Source organism: Chaetomium globosum, genomic scaffold (genome assembly GCF_000143365.1).
Source record: "Chaetomium globosum CBS 148.51 scaffold_5 genomic scaffold, whole genome shotgun sequence".
Taxonomy (NCBI): Eukaryota; Fungi; Ascomycota; class Sordariomycetes; order Sordariales; family Chaetomiaceae; genus Chaetomium; species Chaetomium globosum.
Genome location: NT_165980.1, coordinates 2,920,093 through 2,939,308, shown reverse-complemented (window position 1 = coordinate 2,939,308; position 19,216 = coordinate 2,920,093). Strand labels below are relative to the sequence as shown.

At 54.6% G+C, this 19,216-nt stretch overlaps 8 protein-coding genes across 8 annotated transcripts; 4 read left to right on the top strand and 4 right to left on the bottom strand.

Annotated features, from left to right (window-relative positions):
* Positions 1–661: 661 nt before the first annotated feature.
* Positions 662–1,149, bottom strand: CHGG_07802 (uncharacterized protein; the record flags this gene model as incomplete). The annotated part of the gene is made up of 2 exons (XM_001225457.1): positions 662–750; positions 804–1,149. 2 exons carry the CDS (start codon positions 1,147–1,149, stop codon positions 662–664), a joined length of 435 nt encoding a protein of 144 aa, XP_001225458.1.
* A 227-nt stretch (positions 1,150–1,376) lies between these two features.
* Positions 1,377–2,325, top strand: CHGG_07801 (uncharacterized protein; the record flags this gene model as incomplete). Its single annotated transcript, XM_001225456.1, has 3 exons — positions 1,377–1,451; positions 1,674–2,085; positions 2,159–2,325. The coding sequence occupies 3 exons, from the start codon at positions 1,377–1,379 to the stop codon at positions 2,323–2,325; spliced, it is 654 nt and encodes a 217-aa protein (XP_001225457.1).
* A 1,939-nt stretch (positions 2,326–4,264) lies between these two features.
* CHGG_07800 (uncharacterized protein) lies at positions 4,265–6,349 on the bottom strand (the record flags this gene model as incomplete). Its single annotated transcript, XM_001225455.1, has 6 exons — positions 4,265–4,523; positions 4,639–4,801; positions 4,874–4,907; positions 5,153–5,235; positions 5,366–5,663; positions 5,744–6,349. The coding sequence occupies 6 exons, from the start codon at positions 6,347–6,349 to the stop codon at positions 4,265–4,267; spliced, it is 1,443 nt and encodes a 480-aa protein (XP_001225456.1).
* Positions 6,350–7,610: 1,261 nt separating this feature from the next.
* Positions 7,611–8,190, top strand: CHGG_07799 (uncharacterized protein; the record flags this gene model as incomplete). Its single annotated transcript, XM_001225454.1, has 4 exons — positions 7,611–7,655; positions 7,724–7,862; positions 7,941–7,970; positions 8,033–8,190. The coding sequence occupies 4 exons, from the start codon at positions 7,611–7,613 to the stop codon at positions 8,188–8,190; spliced, it is 372 nt and encodes a 123-aa protein (XP_001225455.1).
* A 175-nt stretch (positions 8,191–8,365) lies between these two features.
* Positions 8,366–9,261, bottom strand: CHGG_07798 (uncharacterized protein; the record flags this gene model as incomplete). Its single annotated transcript, XM_001225453.1, has 4 exons — positions 8,366–8,417; positions 8,470–8,641; positions 8,700–9,058; positions 9,113–9,261. The coding sequence occupies 4 exons, from the start codon at positions 9,259–9,261 to the stop codon at positions 8,366–8,368; spliced, it is 732 nt and encodes a 243-aa protein (XP_001225454.1).
* A 1,197-nt stretch (positions 9,262–10,458) lies between these two features.
* On the top strand, positions 10,459–13,109 carry CHGG_07797 (uncharacterized protein; the record flags this gene model as incomplete). The annotated part of the gene is made up of 2 exons (XM_001225452.1): positions 10,459–12,786; positions 12,840–13,109. 2 exons carry the CDS (start codon positions 10,459–10,461, stop codon positions 13,107–13,109), a joined length of 2,598 nt encoding a protein of 865 aa, XP_001225453.1.
* Positions 13,110–14,072: 963 nt separating this feature from the next.
* CHGG_07796 (uncharacterized protein) lies at positions 14,073–14,915 on the top strand (the record flags this gene model as incomplete). Its single annotated transcript, XM_001225451.1, has 3 exons — positions 14,073–14,130; positions 14,208–14,476; positions 14,676–14,915. The coding sequence occupies 3 exons, from the start codon at positions 14,073–14,075 to the stop codon at positions 14,913–14,915; spliced, it is 567 nt and encodes a 188-aa protein (XP_001225452.1).
* Positions 14,916–15,636: 721 nt separating this feature from the next.
* On the bottom strand, positions 15,637–19,196 carry CHGG_07795 (uncharacterized protein; the record flags this gene model as incomplete). The annotated part of the gene is made up of 18 exons (XM_001225450.1): positions 15,637–15,741; positions 15,792–15,821; positions 15,881–16,037; positions 16,087–16,156; positions 16,212–16,229; positions 16,308–16,378; positions 16,432–16,463; positions 16,513–16,560; positions 16,611–16,653; positions 16,703–16,770; positions 16,860–16,917; positions 16,975–17,094; positions 17,174–17,265; positions 17,421–17,545; positions 17,663–17,758; positions 17,840–17,950; positions 18,414–18,437; positions 18,638–19,196. 18 exons carry the CDS (start codon positions 19,194–19,196, stop codon positions 15,637–15,639), a joined length of 1,827 nt encoding a protein of 608 aa, XP_001225451.1.
* Between the last annotated feature and the right edge of the window lie 20 nt (positions 19,197–19,216).

The following is a 19,216-nucleotide window of genomic DNA, read 5'->3' as shown; positions in this document are numbered from 1 at the left end:
GTCAACTTGCACCACAAATCGTTGCAGGTTACATGATACAGACATCCGGATTCACAAAACACAACGACGAGTCAGTGAGGAAATCGCTCTCTGCAATATCTGTTTGCATTGGATAACTTCATTTTCATAACCAATCTCGCTCCGTTTCTCCATTTTTCGTCTCCCCACCCCCAATCCACATCGAATGTGCCACAAGGGCAAAACCATACACGAGCCTCCCAAAACGCCCACGGCGTATCACGGGCTTTTTGGCCCCTTGCGACCGCTATCCGTTACCCGGCGAGTTCCGACTCTCAAAGATGCATTCCCAGAGCACCGAGAATTTCATGATTTGAGGCTTCTCCTTCGCTCCGTTCACAAATCCACGACCATGAAGAGTGTTCCTCCTTAAAGGTACTACTCTCGCTTTGCTTTCCAACCGAGACCATTACGGCCCGTTTCGGGGGCTTTTGCCACGTTTTCGTGACGTGGCGGTGGTGGTTCGGTGTCCCTGACGTGGTGCGCATCGCATCGAATGGCGGCGCTCCTGTCTCTGGGGGTGAAGAAGCGTGGACGTGGGGTTCTGCTTTTTACGTTCGATTTCCGCGGCCGAGTCATGTCGGGGTCATGTTGTTGACCTGTATCGACATTTGGCCTCGGCCTTCCCTTCAGACCGAGTCTCTCAAGGCGACTTGGTCTCCGACTTCTCGTCGTCTTGCTGGTTCGCTTCGTACAGGTCGAAGCTGGGGAAGCTGAAATAACGTCCAGAGACTGTGTCCACAATTAGCAATGTCTCCTGTCAAAACAATATGGCAAGGACGTACATGGATGGGGATGCAATTCATCAAAGGCATCCGGGCTGCTATCGGGCGAGGATGACAGCGAGCCGTGACGGTCCATGTTCTCGTACATGGATGAAGGCGTGGACATTATGGCCGGTGATCTGAGGACCGTTTCCGGTGGTGAGCCGGAGACAAAGGCCACCCGGCTCAACAGTTCCGTCGCCCGCCGGCCAGATTGAGTCGCGAGAGCATTGGGGCTGGCGTTCGAGGTTGTGATGGAAGGCTCCGTCGCGGTGGCCCTAAGAAGTCTTGGCCTCCTTGTGCTGGAGCACCGATCCGACGAATCCCTCCTCTGCATGCGAACCGACTCCGAAGTGACTGAACCCATTGTGAAGATGGTTTTGGGGGGTTGCCGGAGGTTGCTGGGGTAATGTGCTGCTGTGGGTGGTTGGCTGTTGGTTGGTGCAAGTGGTTGTTGCTAACAATTCAGAAACCCGCCGAGGGTTATGGATCGTTCATTACAGATTGCTGAGAGTAGAAGTGAAGGGAGAGGAGAGGGGCACGACATTCAAAAGGCTGATGAGAAGCTTAAGAACGAAACCCACTTGGGCCGAAATGCAAATCCGCTCAATGCCGGAGAGTGACGGTTTCAGTGACGGCACTCGCAACATTGCCACTTGGCAGTCCATGGTACGAGTTGTTTAGCAAGGAGTGGGAGGCTAAGCCCTTCCGATCTGTTGTCCACCAAGGCAAAGCGCGGGTGGGACGGCGATGCCTGGCCTTGTCCCCTGGCTGGCCTGGGCCTTCGAGACCTGCCACTTCGCAACCACCAACCCTGCTTGGGCGACCGGGCTTGCCTGACACAATGCCATCCAGATATTGGTTGCTGATGAGATGGCTGTTTCCCCATAGCACCCACCCACCTGGCTTGCCGCGGGCCGTAGCCACACGAACGAGGTACCACCACACACTTTCTGGCACACACTTCCTGCTGACCCGTCCCAAGCTCGGGATCTTGGGCATCCAGCCAGACAAGCCAACGCGCCTCAAGTGACACCTGCACTGCACACACTGGTGGTCCAACTGTCCCGCAGGGCGGGGAGGAGCGCCAAGGGTGGCCCCGTCAGGCTTCCAGACAATACCGAGTGGAGTACGGCAACCATCGCCAGCCATTCAAGTCGTGACACTTCAGGCGCTCTGGAGCTGCACCCTGCAGGCGGTGCATGGGTGTCTGGCGGCGATTGGCGACCTGGATCGCCTGGCCCAGGTATTCATGGTATTCCAGACTTAGCCAAGACGGCGGGTGTGGGCCAGCGTGCGCCAGGTACATCCATACTTTGTAATGTACTTCGTAACTTGATCAGTATTAGTTACCCATACCCGTCTTGCCCGTCCAGGAAGGACACTGGCAGCGGCTGGCCCAATCCCCAAGGTGAACCTGATCCCAGGCACGAAGGCGGTGATCGTCAGCGCACCATCCCCAACCCTCCACCGTTATGCACGTCCTAAACGACCGTCCCAGCAACGCGCCGACGCAGCTAAGCTCTTTGGGGTTGAGAATTGAGGAGAAGACGCGATCCATCGCTGTCCGCCCCTGACCTCGTGACAGTTCCAGATCTCGTTACAATATCGGCTTGATTACCCGCCCACCAACTCTCGTATGGGAATTTTCTTCACCGGTGCTGCAACGCAACCACACACCCCGACCTCGTGGGACCGCGGCAAGCGGGATGGGATTGATTGTGGGATGATGGACAATCCGTTCCGGACGTGTCCCCCCATTCGCCTTCTTCCCGGCATTGGCATTGGCATTGGCTTTTGGCATTGGCTTTGGCACCGGCATTGGCGCGATTTGTTTTCTAAAACGCGCGTTGGGGGGGGACAAAGAAAGTCTCACCGGCAAACCACAAGAAACAGGGGCCGAGCGACCGATCGCCGGATTCGACTCGATCCCCGGCTTCTTGTGACCGCCCACCCGCCGCCGCTCACATCCGCTCCCTGCTCCCACGCGGAACGTGGGGAACTTTCCCCAGACAACACAACACCGCCATGTCCGGCTTTGCCAGGGGGGACGGGGGGGTTATCCAGTCCTACTAGAATGATGATGAGAGCAAAGCAGGCCGCCGGACAGAACTTAACCTGCGCGATTTTACCCATTCCCCCAACTTCAATCCCACGAATGATACCATTGCCAATTCTCGTCGTGAATCATCAACCCCCAGGACCGTTTCCCCCGAGCCAAACAAGATTGTCCCCCGGATCCGGGTTGTGTTACCATAATCCGGCCAGGGATAAGAACCAAGAAAAAAAAGGGCGAGAATGAAGCAAACAGAGTCTCGAACCCCAGTTCATCCCAAAAAACGGGTTTCTTCCTTCCGGGGTTTCCGTCCGATGTCACAGGAAAGTTTCCGATCGAGCGCTCCGATTGAACCCATGGGACGCTTGGTGATTAGCGCAGAACGCTTAGAACGCTGAGAAGACTTGGAACGCTTGGAACGCCTCAGGACGCTGGAGCTCACGCCGGAACCAGACGGACAGGGGTAAGAAGCAACAAAAAAGCGAAATTTTGATTGAGGACAGGGGGGTTGCGAATGCAGAATCACGTCATATACATATCCAGAAAAGCGGGAGGAAACGTCCAAGTTTCCTTTGGGAAGAGAGAGCAGCTCATGGTGCTCAGCTGTTGCTAGCGGGAGGGGCTCGAGAGGGGCACTCGATGGTCTGACGACTTGATGATGAATTGTGATGTTTACTTTTTTTCTCAGGTGGGGAACCAACGGCGTAAACCGAGACACTTTACACACTCTCAGTGGCGACTCTCCTTTTCTCCTCGGCTGGCTCGGCCAGGTACCTCCATATTTTCAGCCGGTCATGACGACCATGTACACTCCTGTCAGACTGTGTACTGTCGATTGCTGTTCTGCAGATGGGGTGGGAGTGCACACGACATTGAGACAAGCCTTGCTCGACAGGGACAGATCTGCCCCTGCCCAACACACAAGGGGCAAGACGACAAGACGCGGGGATAGATGCGGGCAGTGTTGGCTGACAATCAACTCCCCGTGGCGGTACTATCCTAGCCGCGCGCGGGAATCGCGATTGTGGCTTTGTAAGTGAGCGCGTGACACGGCAAGGCATTTTATTCTCTATCTCTGCTCTGCCTTATCCGTGGGGGTTTGTGCTGTGTTGTCGTCGAAAAAATGCCTCTTGCAGCAATTATAAACCATTTCGAGGGGATTGTGAGGACGTGAGAGCCCATCCGCAACCAATCCGCTCTCATCTCTCGCTGCTCCAGCTGACCTCGTGGTACGGGATTGAAACGGCATTGGCTAACCCGTCTCAGACGATCCCGCGGCCCGCAACGGCACGAGTGGCTTAAGTACCCCAAGGACTGCAACTCGGACGCTGCGGAGGACCAGCCTCAATAAACTTCAGTGGTCGATACTATGTCTCTTGTCAGCCCTGTCCTCCCTAATTCGTCAGCGGGTGTCTTGGGTTTCGGCTTACTCCTCCCATATCCGGCCCTGCACCGACTTGAGCTCCTCCTCTGTCATTCGGTGGCCGGTCGTGAAATACCCTGCGGGGAACACTTGAGTCAGAAATGAGGCCGAAACGGGACGGAAGCACTGCAACAAACCGGCGTTGATCTTGGCATCGATCTCAACCCTCGAGTCTGCGGGGATCCACGACTCGGGAAGCTCGACTCGCTCGTGAATGGGGATACTGTGGGATGGACCGTCAGCGTTACCGGTCTCGGAGCTGCTAGCAGATCAGGTTGACTCACCCTTGCCCGACAATGGCATCGTGTTTCATGCTGGATATCGAAATGCGTCAGCTAGGGGAGGGGGCGCAATCGGGCACGTTGTGCACCACTCACTTGCTCATGCTGAGCATCCTATCAATCTTGGTGATGCCCAGCCAGTGCAGGATATCAGGCATCAGAGCCTGGAAGCGCATATCCTTGACCCCCGCGATGTTCTCGGTCCGCTTGAAGTAATCCGATGCGCGATCTTCCCCGCGCTTGCGAGCGTTGTACACGACTGCAGATCTTTGTTAGATGGCCAATAGTGTACGGAGTAAAGTGCCGGGTAGCACCGAGGGTTTCGACATACGGTACTGCGTTCGCGTGAGTTTCTGAAGCAGCAACTGTACAGGTTGGGAGATAACCTACCTTTGTTACTTCACCAAGAGCCCTCCCTTCCTTTCGGAAGTAGATGACTACACCACTACCACCGTTCTGTGCCTCCTTGACGGCTTCTTCAATGCCGAAGATGAGATACGGCCTGCATGTGCAGATATCCGAACAAAAGACGTCGCTTCCATTACACTGCAGGAAATATCAGCAAGGTACCAGGGGCGGTTAGGTAAAGTGTATTGTTATCAAAGCGTACCTCGTCGTGGATGCGCAAGGCGAGCTTCTTGGAGGGGTCGGACATGTTCGCCGGATCTCCAAAGCAGTATACCGTGAGGCCGCCTGCAGCCAGTCAGACGATATCAAGGACGGGGAGGTGTGAGGAGGGGCGATTGTTTACCAATAGGGGGCAGGAAGACCTTGATATCGGACCGGGTTATCAACTGGATGCTGCATCAGTTTCGCTTCTTACTTGAAAAAAATCCTGACGTTGATGCGGCAGTTACCTCTGGATACATGCCACCGGTGTGCTCGAAGAGCGACCTCCGCAGGGTGCCCTCATCGATACCGAACCGTTCCGCAACTCCCGGGAGATACCAAACCGGCTCAACGGCGAACTTAGTTACACTGAGCTCGCCAAGGTTGTTGAGGCACACTTTGCCGTCAGGAACCAACCGCCCGCTCTTCACACTCTCCTCGAGTTCGGGCAACTTCATGTGCGCCTTGGTGATAGCAATGGTCGGTCGAAGATCCACTATCACATCGTTAGCCTTGGGTAGGAGATCTAGTGGTAGTGAGCCGTGAACATGCCGTTCTCTTTCTCGATGAGGTCTCCGAAAAGCGAGGGTACCAAATGGCCCCAGGGGTCCATGGCCACAATCTTCTTCTCATCGCCCCATTGTGGGAAGGGACCGATGTTCACGGCAGGCTCGGTATTGGTAAAGTCTGGCCTGTGGTCGGATTTGAGTTCTCTGCTAGCCACGGCCAAGGCGTAGTAGATAGAGTACGAGCCGCCGTGAGCGCCGATGGCATTCCGTTTCCCGATGGTTGATGGTACCCGGGACACAGTGACGGGGCCACGCTGCAGCGGATCTGCGGCACCCCACTCCAACGGCAACGGCTTGATGCCGATCTGCTTGGGATATGTGGTGAGCACGACACGGGAGGAGAAGGCAGACTTGAGTTCCGGTGATTGCGGAACAACCGGAGGCGTCTGGGTGCCCGCTTCGGCCGGCAACGTCGCCGAGGGTGAAGGGGTGATGCCGCCAGCCAGGGGCGTTACCGTCCGTTTGACCCCGTCTGTCCCTGCCACACCCGAGCGTTGGCGGCCTTCATCCTGGGATTTCTCCAGCTCAGCTACATGTCGCGACACGGTTTCAACGGCAGACATCAGCTGCGTCTGGCCCAATGAGATGGCCTTCAACGCCTCTTTCACTTCGTCTAGGCTGGATGGCATGGCGGTTGTTGATGGAGAACAACGAGGATATAAGACGAGGGGCGTAACACGGCGAGAGAAGGAATCGAGATGAGACGAAAAAAATAAGTGCGGGTGTTGTTGAACAAAACTAGATAGGTAATAATAATAATATGTACGTTAGGGACGGGGTGGGTAGGTATTTAAGGCGAAAGCTTTCAGGTTCAGAACATCAAGGAAACTGAGTGCCTTAGGTAGAGCGGTGAGAAAACAACTACGAAGACTGAAATCTATTGGAGTTTCAAAGCCTTTGGGGCAAGCTTGGAGAAAGAAGAGGCGACAGCTGCGAACAGGAAGGCGGAATGCGCCAAGTTCCGGGCCTAGGTGAGACCCCGTGATAAGGAATTGGCTTCATTGGCAGCCATCGTGGTATCGCCGGCAGCGGGCAGCGGTGCTGGCCGGGCAGCTGCGCAGGTGATCGATAGGCAAGGGTTGGGCACCCGGCAATGCTCACAGAACCCCCTGTTACCATGCTCCGCTGCCCCACTCGGGAAGCCCAACGGCGGGGTACTGCAATCGGATCGACTGCCGCGCGCCAGTACATTTCCGATGGTTGCTGCTCTGCTGTGTTGTGTTGTGGTGTGCTGGTCCAACGCGGACAGCTCGGGTCTAGATGTACGGTGTGAGAAACAGAGAGAAGCTCGAGACGAGCCCAGGTTGGCTTGGGCAGTTTTGGGAGGATTCAAAGTCTTGTTGATTTCACCAGTGTTTTGATGTGGGATGTGAGAGACGGGCGATAACAATTGATGGATTCCATAACACTGGAACCCAGCTTCGATGCCATGGAAGCGCTGCAGGTGGAAAAAGGATGCAGGGAATCGACTGCAGCATGCCCTGCTTCCCAACCCGGAGGTGGACCCAAGACTGCGGGGCACAGCAAGGACACGGTATGCACGGGCCACTACGCGCTTCCCTCGCATGGCCAAGGCTGCTGAAACCCCCACAAGGCTGCTTGAGGCTGCACCGAAAACCTGGGTCAAAGGACAGTCGACGAGAGCTTCACCATGACGTGTGCTTGAGTCTCAAACAGCGACATATAGTGTTAACCAAGTCTTAGACTCTGGTATAAACTGAGAGAGCGAAAAAATACCCCACGGCAAGGTGCACGCTTGGCAACCATTTCTTCCATCGGCCTGCGCTTCACCCAACGCCCACCATCCAACAATCGGACTGCGTTTTCCGTAATCATCGAAACCTTTTCGATTAACCAGACCACGAAACTTACCAATAATCTCCAATCACAATGGGCAAGCGCAAGAGCTCGAGCAAGCCGCAGGGACCCAAGAAGGTACCGCTCGCGCATCTCTCCATCAATTGGCAGCAATCCCAGGCTAACCACCCCCGTTTTCCCTACAGCGCGACCCGCTCCCGACCACTTTTACATGCCTCTTCTGCAACCATGAGAAGTCAGTCGAAGTTAAGCTCGACAAGAAAGCAGGATGCGGCCGGCTCGAATGCAAAATCTGCGGACAGAGGTTCCAGTGCGGAATCAACTGTAAGCTGCCACCAACCCTTCCACTGGTTCTGGGACAAGCGGAACTAACAAAGATTCGAGATCTCTCGTCCCCGATAGACGTCTACAGCGAGTGGGTCGACGCAGCAGGTACGATGCGACATAAAGTGGGTTATTCCGCGCTGTGGTACGGAGGCTAACATTTTCTTCAGATGCTGTCGCCGCCGAAGCTAGCGAGGCCGAGAAATTACGGGAGGCAAACGGTTCGGGGAGCAAACGCACGACCGACTCAAGCCTGAGGATAGACGAGAACGAAGACTTGGACAGTTATGCGGGGGAGGGTATCGTAGATGATGAAGAGTACGACTGATACGCACGCTTCCTATGGGTGTGGGTGTTTCTGCACCGGTACAGGATTGGGATCATCGCGGGCGATATCAACCTTACATCACTGTTTTTGCTTGAGCGGGAGCAATGTCGAGTATGGTCTGTAATACTACGAGTTTTCTTGTACAGATGCTTCCTGGTGGGCCAATAATGGTGATTCACATGGTATAGTACCTATCGCCAAAGTCACCAAGGCCGGGTATAATGTAGCTGAGGAGTATTGGTGAGCCTGACATTCGTGGTTGGGGGTAGAAACACTTACTTCTTCTCGTCGAGTCCCTGGTCAACGAACGCCGTGACTAGCCGAAGCTTGGGGAACTTGGTGGCAAAGTTCTGGATACCCTGCGGGCTTGCGAGCACGTTGAGGAACAGGATACGTTCCTCGGGGACGCCGCGGGATAAGAGGACATCGACAGCCATGATGGCAGAGCCGCCTGTGGAGTGATCAGCGATAAGCGGTCACGGTCACAGCGTCGAAGACTAAGTACTTACCCGTCGCAAGCATGGGGTCGAGCAAAAGGACCCATCTATCAGCGATGTCCTCCGGGAGCTTATCGTAGAAGAGCTTGGGCTGAGACGACTCTTCGTCCCTCTGGATTAAGATTTTACCAATCCTCACGGACCGGCAACACTCCCGCAAGCCCTGCTCCATCGCCTCGCCCGCACGCATGATGGACACACCACAGATCTTGCCCTGGAACGCGAGCCCGCCATAAGGGCGACCGACCGGCGTCGTGACGGTGTGCTCAACCGTCGGAAGGTGGTTGAGGCCCTCCTCTACGAGCAGCCGGATGATTCTGTTGGAATAAAAGATGAAGTCTCCGCGCTGGGTGTTCTTGTTGCGGATAATCCTACGGGTGTATTAGACCCCGCGCATTGGAGGGCCAAGAAAGGAAAGTACTCACGAGAGCAACGCAATGAGCTGGGGCGTCTGCGGGAGGATGGTGACGGTGTCAAATTCTACCCCGGTTGAGACCACCGCCGTGGGCTTTTGGTCCTCGGAGCGATAGACAGGCCCAACACATTGCGTGACAGTAGGCTTGACGTCGGACATGGTGATTGCTGTTATTGCTCAGACTTGAACTAGGGAACGTGTGCCGAAGCAATGCGCGGATCGGACGAGACGTCGAATCTTTGCTCAAAAACACTCAATAAAGGGCGAGGATATTCTGACTCCGGATCGGCTGTCTGTATTCCAGTGGGGCGATGATAAGAACGACCCAAAAAGATAGAAAACGCAGAGGGTCCGTTCAGGCAGGAGTTGGGCGTTCGTACACAAAACAGTCCGGGCACACGATGAATCTGCTGCCCCTCCCAGCTCTCAAAGCAGGTCAAGCGAACATGGAATCCAGACCAACCCCACAGAGGCAGCTGGACTGGAACAAGCTGGCACCATAAGGTATTCACTGGCCTGCTGACTTCCTTTTCGTCTCGGGTGACCCACAAGTAAGGCAATATGATGCAGTCGGTCAATCCCAATGAACTCTGTGAAGCAAAGCCATGTTATTCTCATTAACAGCGGTTTTGCGAGCTGCCATGAGAAAACTGTCCACCCTATACGCCCACAGTGGCAGCTGGGCAGTCTGAAATGCCCGGACCGCCTGTACGTGGCGGGAGGTAAAGACTATTCTGTCACTATTAATCTTTATGATAGATCATAGCCAAAGTCCCGTCTGCTCCCCGAAATTCAATTTCATCTGAAATAAACCAAAGGAGAGTTTCGGGTGATCTGTGAGCTTTGGTCAGAATTCCGGACCCTGCGGGAGTGGGGTCGGCTGTTGACCCCACACAGATTGGCTCGAACCGAGTGCACGGGCCACATGTTAGAAGGCGGCAGGGTGGGGTCGCAGGCTGCCGGAGGTTGTTTCCAAACAACAACCGCTGCTGGCTACTCGCGAATTGCAGCAAACGATCCCTCGTTCCACCAGCGCAACAACTCGAGGAACCACACTCCGCTTTCGCCAACTGTATTCTAGGCGCGCGTTTGGTACCGAAGCTTCCACGCCCTTCTACTCCCCCAATTCCCTTCATTTCTCCATAGGCCGCGAATTGACTCCCATTAACACGTCACTTGGCCGTCGCGGAAGCTGCGACAACCGTAGCGAGAAGCGGGCTCAGTCCCAACTGAGACGTTGCAGAAGAATGCGTCGCCGGTACCCATCTGCTCCATAAGGAATACGTTCACTGGAATATCCAAGGATTTGTCAACAACCCGCAGTAGCTCGTCCGTCCTTCCTCAAATTCCATCATGATGGCCGACAGCACCGACTCCGTGTACGATTTCGATTTAGTCCCGAAGAAGAAAGTCGCTACCTACGGAAAAGGAGGAAGGCGGAGGGCAGAGACGACGACGAGACCGGCGACTCTTAGACACTCAGAATCAGCGCCGACCGTTCCGTCATCCTTCGCCGAGTCGCACCCAACATTGCCCGACCCCCGTCGCTTGTCGACGCGCGCCATCGGGGCCACCAAGGCTGGGCGGCAGGGCACCCGCAAACCAGCCCCTGAGACGCGCCAAAAGCTAGCGGATGAAGCGCACAGTCAACCACTTCCCGAGACCTACGAGATCGACCCTTATGACATTGACTCGCTGGTCGATGAGACCGCCAGGACAAAGAAAAGGAGGGTTGTGCGGGAGTCTTCCGACAAGGGAAAGTTTACCGGTCCTTACTCGACGCCGGATTCATCCCCTTCGGGCGCCCGGTCACCTCTTCCGATCAGCGAGGAGGAAATCCCGAGGTCGGCACCGGATGCTAGCCCGTCGTCCGCGTCTCGACGTAGTACGCCCGAGCGGGACATTGATATGAAAGATGGCGCCCCCACTTCGATGCCGTTCTCGGCAAAAACCACCCGCAGGTTGAAAAACCTCAGTGTCAGCTCCAAAAGTTCGGGATTTAAGAAGCAGGAAATTCCCATCCGTCTTTCTGCCCCTGCTCCAAAGCCTGCTCCAAAGCCTGCTTCAAAGCCTGTTTCAAAACCTACAACCAAGAACCCACCAGGCCCGGCTGCTGTCACCCCGAGCCAGGAGCCCACTGCTCAGCCAATCCGAAAGAGGCGCCTAATTGATACGTTAGCGGCGCAGGTTCAAGACGAAATCAATTCATCCGAGGAAGAAACATCATCACACGAGTCAGAGATCCTCGGTTCCCAATCGCCACCACAATTCCAGGCGTCCCCACCTTCGCCATCAGTTCTAGCTCAGCCGAAAACGCTACCACGCCCCGTTTTAGCGACTAAGAAGACCGGCCCAAAGTTCACATACACCCAGCAGCGGTCCATGCTAGCTGATGACGATGACCCGCTATTAGGAAGTGGTGGGCTCGGTGACATTGGTGACGGGAGGGCAGGAAGCGCGCTCTTTAACCTTGGGCGTCTTACGAAAAGCTCAACCGTAAACACCATCTCATACCTTGATGAAGACGAGGAGACGGGCAACACTGGCGCCGTTCGGAGTATTCACGAGCTGAGGCAGGCTGGCGCAAACAGCCGCTTTGCTGATGAGATGGACGACATCCTAGACAGAGTCGGCCTGCCCTCAGCCAAGCCCTCTTCTCTGCGGAGGGGCGCCTTGCTCGAGCTTGCTCAAAAAATGAAGCACAAAGATTTCCGCCAGCAGTTTCGTAACCACAGCGACGGCGGAAGCCTGTTCCGGTCGCTCGCCGACGAAACGGACCTGATCTCTGGATATGCAATTTTGGCCATAGTCACCACCCTTCTCGCCGCTACCACGTCGGCCCATCTGATACAGCAGCTTCGCTCGCAAGGCCTAGCTACACTTGTTGGCAAGCTTCTCGATAATACAACCGACATCGGGCAACTTATGAAAGACAGGAAACAAAACGTCTCCCGAAACGGCCAGCTTACCATCGCGATGATCAAATCTTCGCTTCTGGAACTTCCCGTTTGGGAGCCTTCCTCTCCTACAACGCTATCACCGCGGACCCTGGCCTTGAAGTGTCTCGATCTCCTTATGCGGCAGCCCACCCACGCGTCTGTCGAGGACGATGTGCTCTCTCAGGCAGTTACGGACCGCTTGTTTTCGATCCTCGCCGACGGTGTTTCTAACCCCGCTTTCTGGGACTTGTCGAATCAAAAAGAATCTTGCGACTTTTACCTAGCCCTCTATGTACTGGAGGGTCACTCGGTCAGCGCGATGCAGTCTCGGCTCGGCCCTCTGTGGACAAGGCAGCATGCCCCGGTGGTTGCCGAGGTTTTGGAGACTGCCCTGGAACGGCCAGCTGACCAACTTGGTGATCTTGAGAACCTCACTCTGAAGCTGTCTCTCAACATCACGAACCACAACGGGGAGGCTTCACGATTGTTTGTCGAAAAGGGGTTGCTCCGGCGTCTTGCAAAATCAGCGTGCGGCGCGTTCGAGATGGTCATGAACTCGATGAAGGCGGATTCCTTCATGTCCAAGGTCCTAGAATCTCTCATCATGATGCTGGGAGCCATGATCAATTTCTGTGTGTATTATCCGCCCGCTTCCAGCAGCCTCGAGGAACCAGGCGACGGCACAGGGTCGCCCCTGAACCGGCTCATTCGGGTGTTTGCAGAGAACCACTCGAAGACAGCTGACGTAAGTCCCATAAACCTCGCTGGCCCGTCTCAGCCGCTAATTTGTTGGAATAGGCCGACTCGATGGAAAAAACTCAACTCAATGTTGCCTTGGGCTATCTCTCGGTCCTGCTAGGCTATCTCTCCCTAACCGCCTCGATCAAGGAGCGGTTTGTTTTGGTTCACCCGAAAAAGAACATGCAACCGCTGCTCGATTCGATCAACGAGTTCATCACCTTCCATCGCAAGGTCGCAGAAGCTCAGGGCAATGAGGGAGTGAAACAGGAATCCGGGTCCCTGACTCGTCTCCAGGACCTCGCAAATCAACTAGCGGTGCTGCGTTGAAACGGCCTTCGCCCACCGCTCCCGCAGCTTTAATGACTCATGACGTTAGGACTTGGCTTGCATAGGGGACAGGTCTGAGGAAATCCTGATTTTGATATTTCAGTTGGCAGTTTCGGGGGTAGTTTTGGGGGTATGGGATGATGATGCAGCAGTTTCACTGCATAAGGGATGTGACATTGGGACATGACACGGGCACGAGGGAATGGATTCCCACAAACACATAGACGCAACGGCAAATTCCAAGCTTAGAATGGCCGCATTCACATTCTACGTAAAGAATACTTTGCTGCTCGAGTTTCCTCTCGTGTAACTATTTGCAGGCCGAGTCTTTAAATGTCAGTTCGTTGGCCGACGGTACCCTCATTGGGGGGCTTGGAATTGTCACATGTCCGAGTCAAATGTCACACAGAAGCCAGTGGCGTTCGCCTGGATGAATTCGATCCAGGCTTGAGCCGCAGCGGGGCGCCCAGGCCCCTGTCAAATGGGGCTTCTGAACCCCGCCAAGACTGCCAAGGCACGTAACCGGCCCGGCAAAGTAGCCACCCCGCCCTGCCATCGCTCTCGGAGAGGCCTGGAACCGCCGACCATATTGTGTTGCGGAGGTACCGAAGGAATCCATTGTGTACATTACCTCATTACCTTCACGCACTTTGTGCATCTAACACCTGCTGCGGAACCCTTCATGCAGCTCAGTTCACATTCTGGTTGAGTCAAGGCTCGCTGCATTGTGTCAACTGCCCCAGCCTTCCTCCTCAGTTTTGATCAATTCCAAACAGTAGGGTTTTTTAGCGACCTTTCGTTTCAACAAATCGGCTCGACACTCGTTTCAAGCCACTTTCGAGTTTGTCTGATCGCATCACGATACAGACCGACCGCATCAGACTATCTCTCGGCGCGACCGTTATTTACAAACCTTGTACTACCAACACCTCGAACTACCGTCGCGACAACAAGATCGTAAAAATGCCGACCACACTCGCCAAACAGCGGAAGATTGCCATAGTGGGCAGCCGCTCAGTCGGTTCGTCACCCCTCCTCCCCTCTATTCCCCGCCAACGACCCCCGCACTAACAACCCGATGCGTGTCTGAACAAACAGGCAAGTCCTCGTTGGCAGTCCGCTACGTTGACGGGCACTTTGTCGAGAGCTACTACCCGACCATCGAGAACACCTTTAGCAAGGAGATCCGCTACAAGGGCCAGGAGTTCGCGACCGAGATTGTCGACACGGCCGGGCAGGACGAGTACAGCATTCTCAACTCGAAGCACTTTATCGGCATTCACGGGTACATGCTGGTCTACAGCGTCTCGTCGCTGCAGTCCTTTGAGATGGTGCAAGTGATCCGAGACAAGATTCTGAACCACCTGGTTTGTGACCCCTCCTCAATTTCTCATGCTCAATTTCTCCTCCCCATGGAAGTTCTGCCCTTCCCCAATACCTCCCCTCCCACCACCCCCCCCCCCCCCCCCAATATTCAAACAACACCACACCCACCACCCACAGCCCCCATCCCCCCACCCTCCCCCTCAAAACAAACCACCCAACTAACCCACCAAAAACCAACAGGGCACCGAAACCGTCCCCATCTGCATCGTCGGCAACAAGTGCGACCTGCGCCCGGAGCAGCGCCAGGTGACGGCCGAGGAGGGCAAGGCGCTGGCGGACAAGCACGGGTGCGCGTGGACCGAGGCCAGCGCGCGCTACAACGAGAACGTGGCCAAGTCGTTCGAGCTGCTGATCGGCGAGGTGGAGAAGTCGGTGAACCCCGGTGAGCCGTCCGGTGGGGGGAAGTGCGTTGTTATGTGATTATGTGTGTGTGGTGTGGTGTGGTCTTTGGGTGCGGTGTTTTTTTTTTTTTTTTTTGTTTGTTTGTTTGTTTGCTTGCTTGCTTTTGGGGTGGTGGGATGGATCCATGGTTGAGGGGAGATAATGATGGTGAGATTCATGCTTTGGTTGGGGCTTGGGGCACAAGGAAAGGAGAGTCGAGTCCATGCCCGGCTGCATTACGTTAAGGGGGGTTTTTGCTGTGGTGGACCGGATAATGGGTTGGTTGGTTGGTCTTTCACCCTTTTTCCTTGTAACGATTCTGGGCTTTGCATGTGGCCTGGACATGTTCGTTGATTTGTGCATTCAGGGTTTGCTTTCAGGGCCAGCGTTGCTGCATATACAGGCAGGCAGTTTGGGGATGGCCTCAGCGGGGAGGTGTTCATGTTGATCTTCGCAGAATGTTTGGCGCAGTTGCGCCGAGGACAACGTTTGATGTAGGATGGGGACTACAGCAGTTGCAGAAGCAATGGCTTTACGTTTACTACTTGCCCACAGGGTGCTAGAGCAATAAAGTATATGATCACGTCTTTCTGATCATAACAAAAAGCTTCACAGGATCGGAATGGGTGACAGAAAGGCCATGCTCCTCTATCCCCTGATATACTCGGCTCGTCGACCCAAGTCTTGTCACATCACTGGATTTATGACCCAGTTGTTCACATGCCAACACCGGAACTCCTGCTTACGTCCATCCAGACCTTTACCGAACCGGGATTTCTTTCTTCTGACCCTCCTTCTTATCGCCTTCCTTCTTTTCAGCCGCCTGCTTCGCAAATGGGATGAATGCGGGAGCTCCAGGCAGGTACTATACTCATTAGCATCAATATGCCCAACAATGGAACCTTTCTGTCTTACCTTCCGGAGCGGCTCGGGGATGTTGACACCCTAGGGGAGAGTTAGTTCTGGAGTAAACAAATGGTGGGACTGCGTTCTGGCATGTTTACATCTTCAGTCTGGAAGTTCTCCAGAATCGCGCAGATTGTCCTTGTTGTCGCAGTGAGAGTCGAGTTGAGGCAGTGCACATAGATCTTCTTGGCATCGGTTTGCTTCTTGATACCAAAGCGGATTTCGAGATCACGGCTCTGGTAGTCAGTGCAGTTCCTACTTCAAAGTTAGCACTGCCAAATAACTTGAGAGTGTGTGCACTCACGAGCAGCTAACGAGCTCCTTGAACTCGCCTTGGTGGGGAAACCAGGCTTCAAGATCAAGCTTCTTGGCAGCTTCATATGGGTTAGCAGTCAAGGCAACACGCGTTTCTCTACCTTTCCAACATACCGGCATTGTCTGGCAAGTCTAGTTAGCTGTCTGTGGTAGGAAAAAAAGGGAAGGGTTGCTACATACTCAGAGCCCCAGAGACGATGGCAACGACACGGTGGGGGATTCCAAGGGACTTGTAAAAGTCTTCTGACGTCGAGATCATGTTCTCAAACATCTCCCAGGACCTAATAAATGTGAGAACATGATAAAACGGCATGACATGTAAGTTCCAACTAACTTCTCAGGGTCGGTGATGCAGAATTGCTCGACCTAGGACATATCAGATATGCTTCTGTGGGCGGTTGATGTTGTGGCTGACCTTGGTAAACTCGTGGACACGGAAGATTCCCCAGACATCTTTCCCGTGCTGTTGCAGGTCAGTCATTGAGCCAGTATACGTAGGTGGCTTGAACCTACAGCACCGGCCTCTTTGCGGAAGCAGGTCGAGTAGCCCGCATATCTAGTACAACATTAGTGAGAGTTGTCGCAGGCTATCTCGTCGCACTCACTTCAGGGGTAGTTCCTTGGGCTGCAGCCACTCGTCGCTGTGGTAGGCAGAGATGGGTTGTTCTGAAGTCTGTCACGAGTTAGCGGTGGCCACACCAACCGGACGGAGAAGAGACGGAACAGCACGTTCTTGTCATGGATTCATCATAATGTACTTACAGCAATGAGGTACTTGTCGGCTTGGTCGCCAGTAACTTTGTAGAGTTCCTCGTCAAACCTGCATCAAAGGTCAGTGGCGGCCTTGTAATCGAGGTAGCTGCTGAGGCTGACTTACTGCGACAGTTGGGCGGTCTTCGCCATCTGATCCCGGAGCATGAGTTGGGGGGTTTGCAGGGGAACGTATTCCCTGTCGTGCAAAAACTCCAGACCATAGTTGATGATAGCCCTGAAAGTCCTGTTAAAGCCCGCAATATAGGTCGAGTTCCGGGGAACCATACTGGTTGAGGAAAACACCCCAGCGACGCAGGAAATACCCGCGATGGCCGACAACCTTGACGCCTCTCTCGGGGTCGTAGCCGTCCAACTTGTCGAGAACCTCGTGATCTAGCCCCTCGTCAGCCCAATTCTAGGTCCGATACCGCAGTCTTGCCCTTACGCGAAAGAACATTGCGCTTCTCAAAGGTGACGCCCTCGGGTGCCCAGGTGCGCTCAACCGTGTTATCGTCCTAATAAGCGTTAGGCTGTTGTGGGCTCTAGGGGGCTGGATCGCTGGACACGGACCTCGGTCTTCGAGACCGGAACAGAGTCGTGAACAAGGTTACCGATTGTCTTGACCTTGATCCTCAGGAGTTTCTCCTTCTCAGCAGCCGAGGCAAGGAGCTCCTTCTTCTCCTTCTCGAGATCGGCTACGGCATATCAGCACCCTGAGCGGCCCAAGACGAGTCGGTTCCTTCCACCTTTTTGCTTCAGAAGATCGGTAACATCCTCCCCAGCCTGCATTCACAGTCAGAGTCGAGTAAAACGGGGGCGGTTCGAGAGGCGCATGCCTTTTTTCTTGGGGCCAATCTGCTTCTGGACTCCGTTGATTCTGCCGTTGCACTGGGTTGCGTCGTAGGCAGCTGTATACCGGGTGAGTCAGAGTCAGCGGATCGGCTGGTGACAGCGATGAAAGACAGGGCGAGGTTTGGGTGTCGACATACTCCTGCGGTGATCCTCCCACATGGCGATAACCTCGTCGACGACCTCTACGGGGGCATGGCGCTTGCGCTGGCTCTCCCTAATCTTCTCAGGGTTGCCGCCGCGCTCGGTAACTATCAGGGCTCGACGTTAGCCTCTCGAGCAAGGTCATCGGGCTGCGCCAAGCCATGATCGCGTGCAATCGGTATTACGAGATGCGAAAACTAGAACTGGACAACGGGAATAGGTGAGGCAGGGGATGCCATACTGAAATCGGTCACGTCAAGCATCTTGGCTGCTGTGTAAACGACTAAAACAAATCTCTAAGTGCCGCGACAACAACAGAATTGGCGATGGTGTCGTAAATACAGTCAATGGCGGGGCAGAATATTTCGGCGGGGTGGAGGGGGAAGGTGGGGTGACAGATCGGACCAGGGGGGTGGGTTCCTTGTTGCTGCAGGGCGTCCGTATTGATAACGCCAAGGTACGAATACCCGTGACAGTTAGCTATTGTGTAACATCGGAAATAGCTCATTTAATTCTATGCAAATATCGAAGTCAATCTTCTCCAACTCCCTACCCAAGGTAGGTATCGACCTGGTAAACGATGACTCCCAAGTTCTGTATTTTGGTAATTGTACAGCAAGCGTTTCTTTGCGTCCCCCAGATTGTGTAAGTACCATTCAATAAGACCGGGAAATGCAGTTTCGATAATCCCAACATTTCCCGTCATAGGTTGAGATATACCCCTCGGGTGATCGTCGGGTTTGGGTTGTATTTCCTTTGAGCGTCTTTGCAGGTTCCGGGGTATACATTTTAACCCCTCGGGTGGTTTGCTGCGGTGTATTGAAACCACGCATCCCCCCTCAGCCCTGCCTGACTCTGAGCATCCACGAATGATGAAGCCTCCGAGTGGGAGCCGAAGCTGGGGCTGGAAGGTTGGAAGTATGGTATTCCCATAGCCGACGGGTCCAAGTATAAAGGCGAGTATATTGAGGACTCGGCTGCCGGAAATCCTGTTTGGGCGTAGGAGGCGACGTGAAAACTCGGGCTAGCGGGAGGGGGGATGCCGAAGCTCCACGGCTCGGAAAGCAGGCCCGAGTCGAAGTCTGTCCCCTGGCGGTTACATGAAGGAGCAGAAGGATAGTTCTGCAGGCCCCAGGCTTTGGTATCAACGGTGGTGTTGGAAGGTTTATAGGCTGTGAGGGCGGATGCGACACCACCATCGAAGAGGGTTGGAACACAGGCAACTGGGGCGACTTGCGGGAGAGGATCTGACTTTCTCGTCGGGGACTTGGTTTGTAAATCCTTCTGGCCAGTTGCTGTTGCAACGCGGACCCGCAGGTTGGTGTCGAAGGAGCTGTGACAAGCGATGTTCATTTTAGAACAGTTGGGGCATG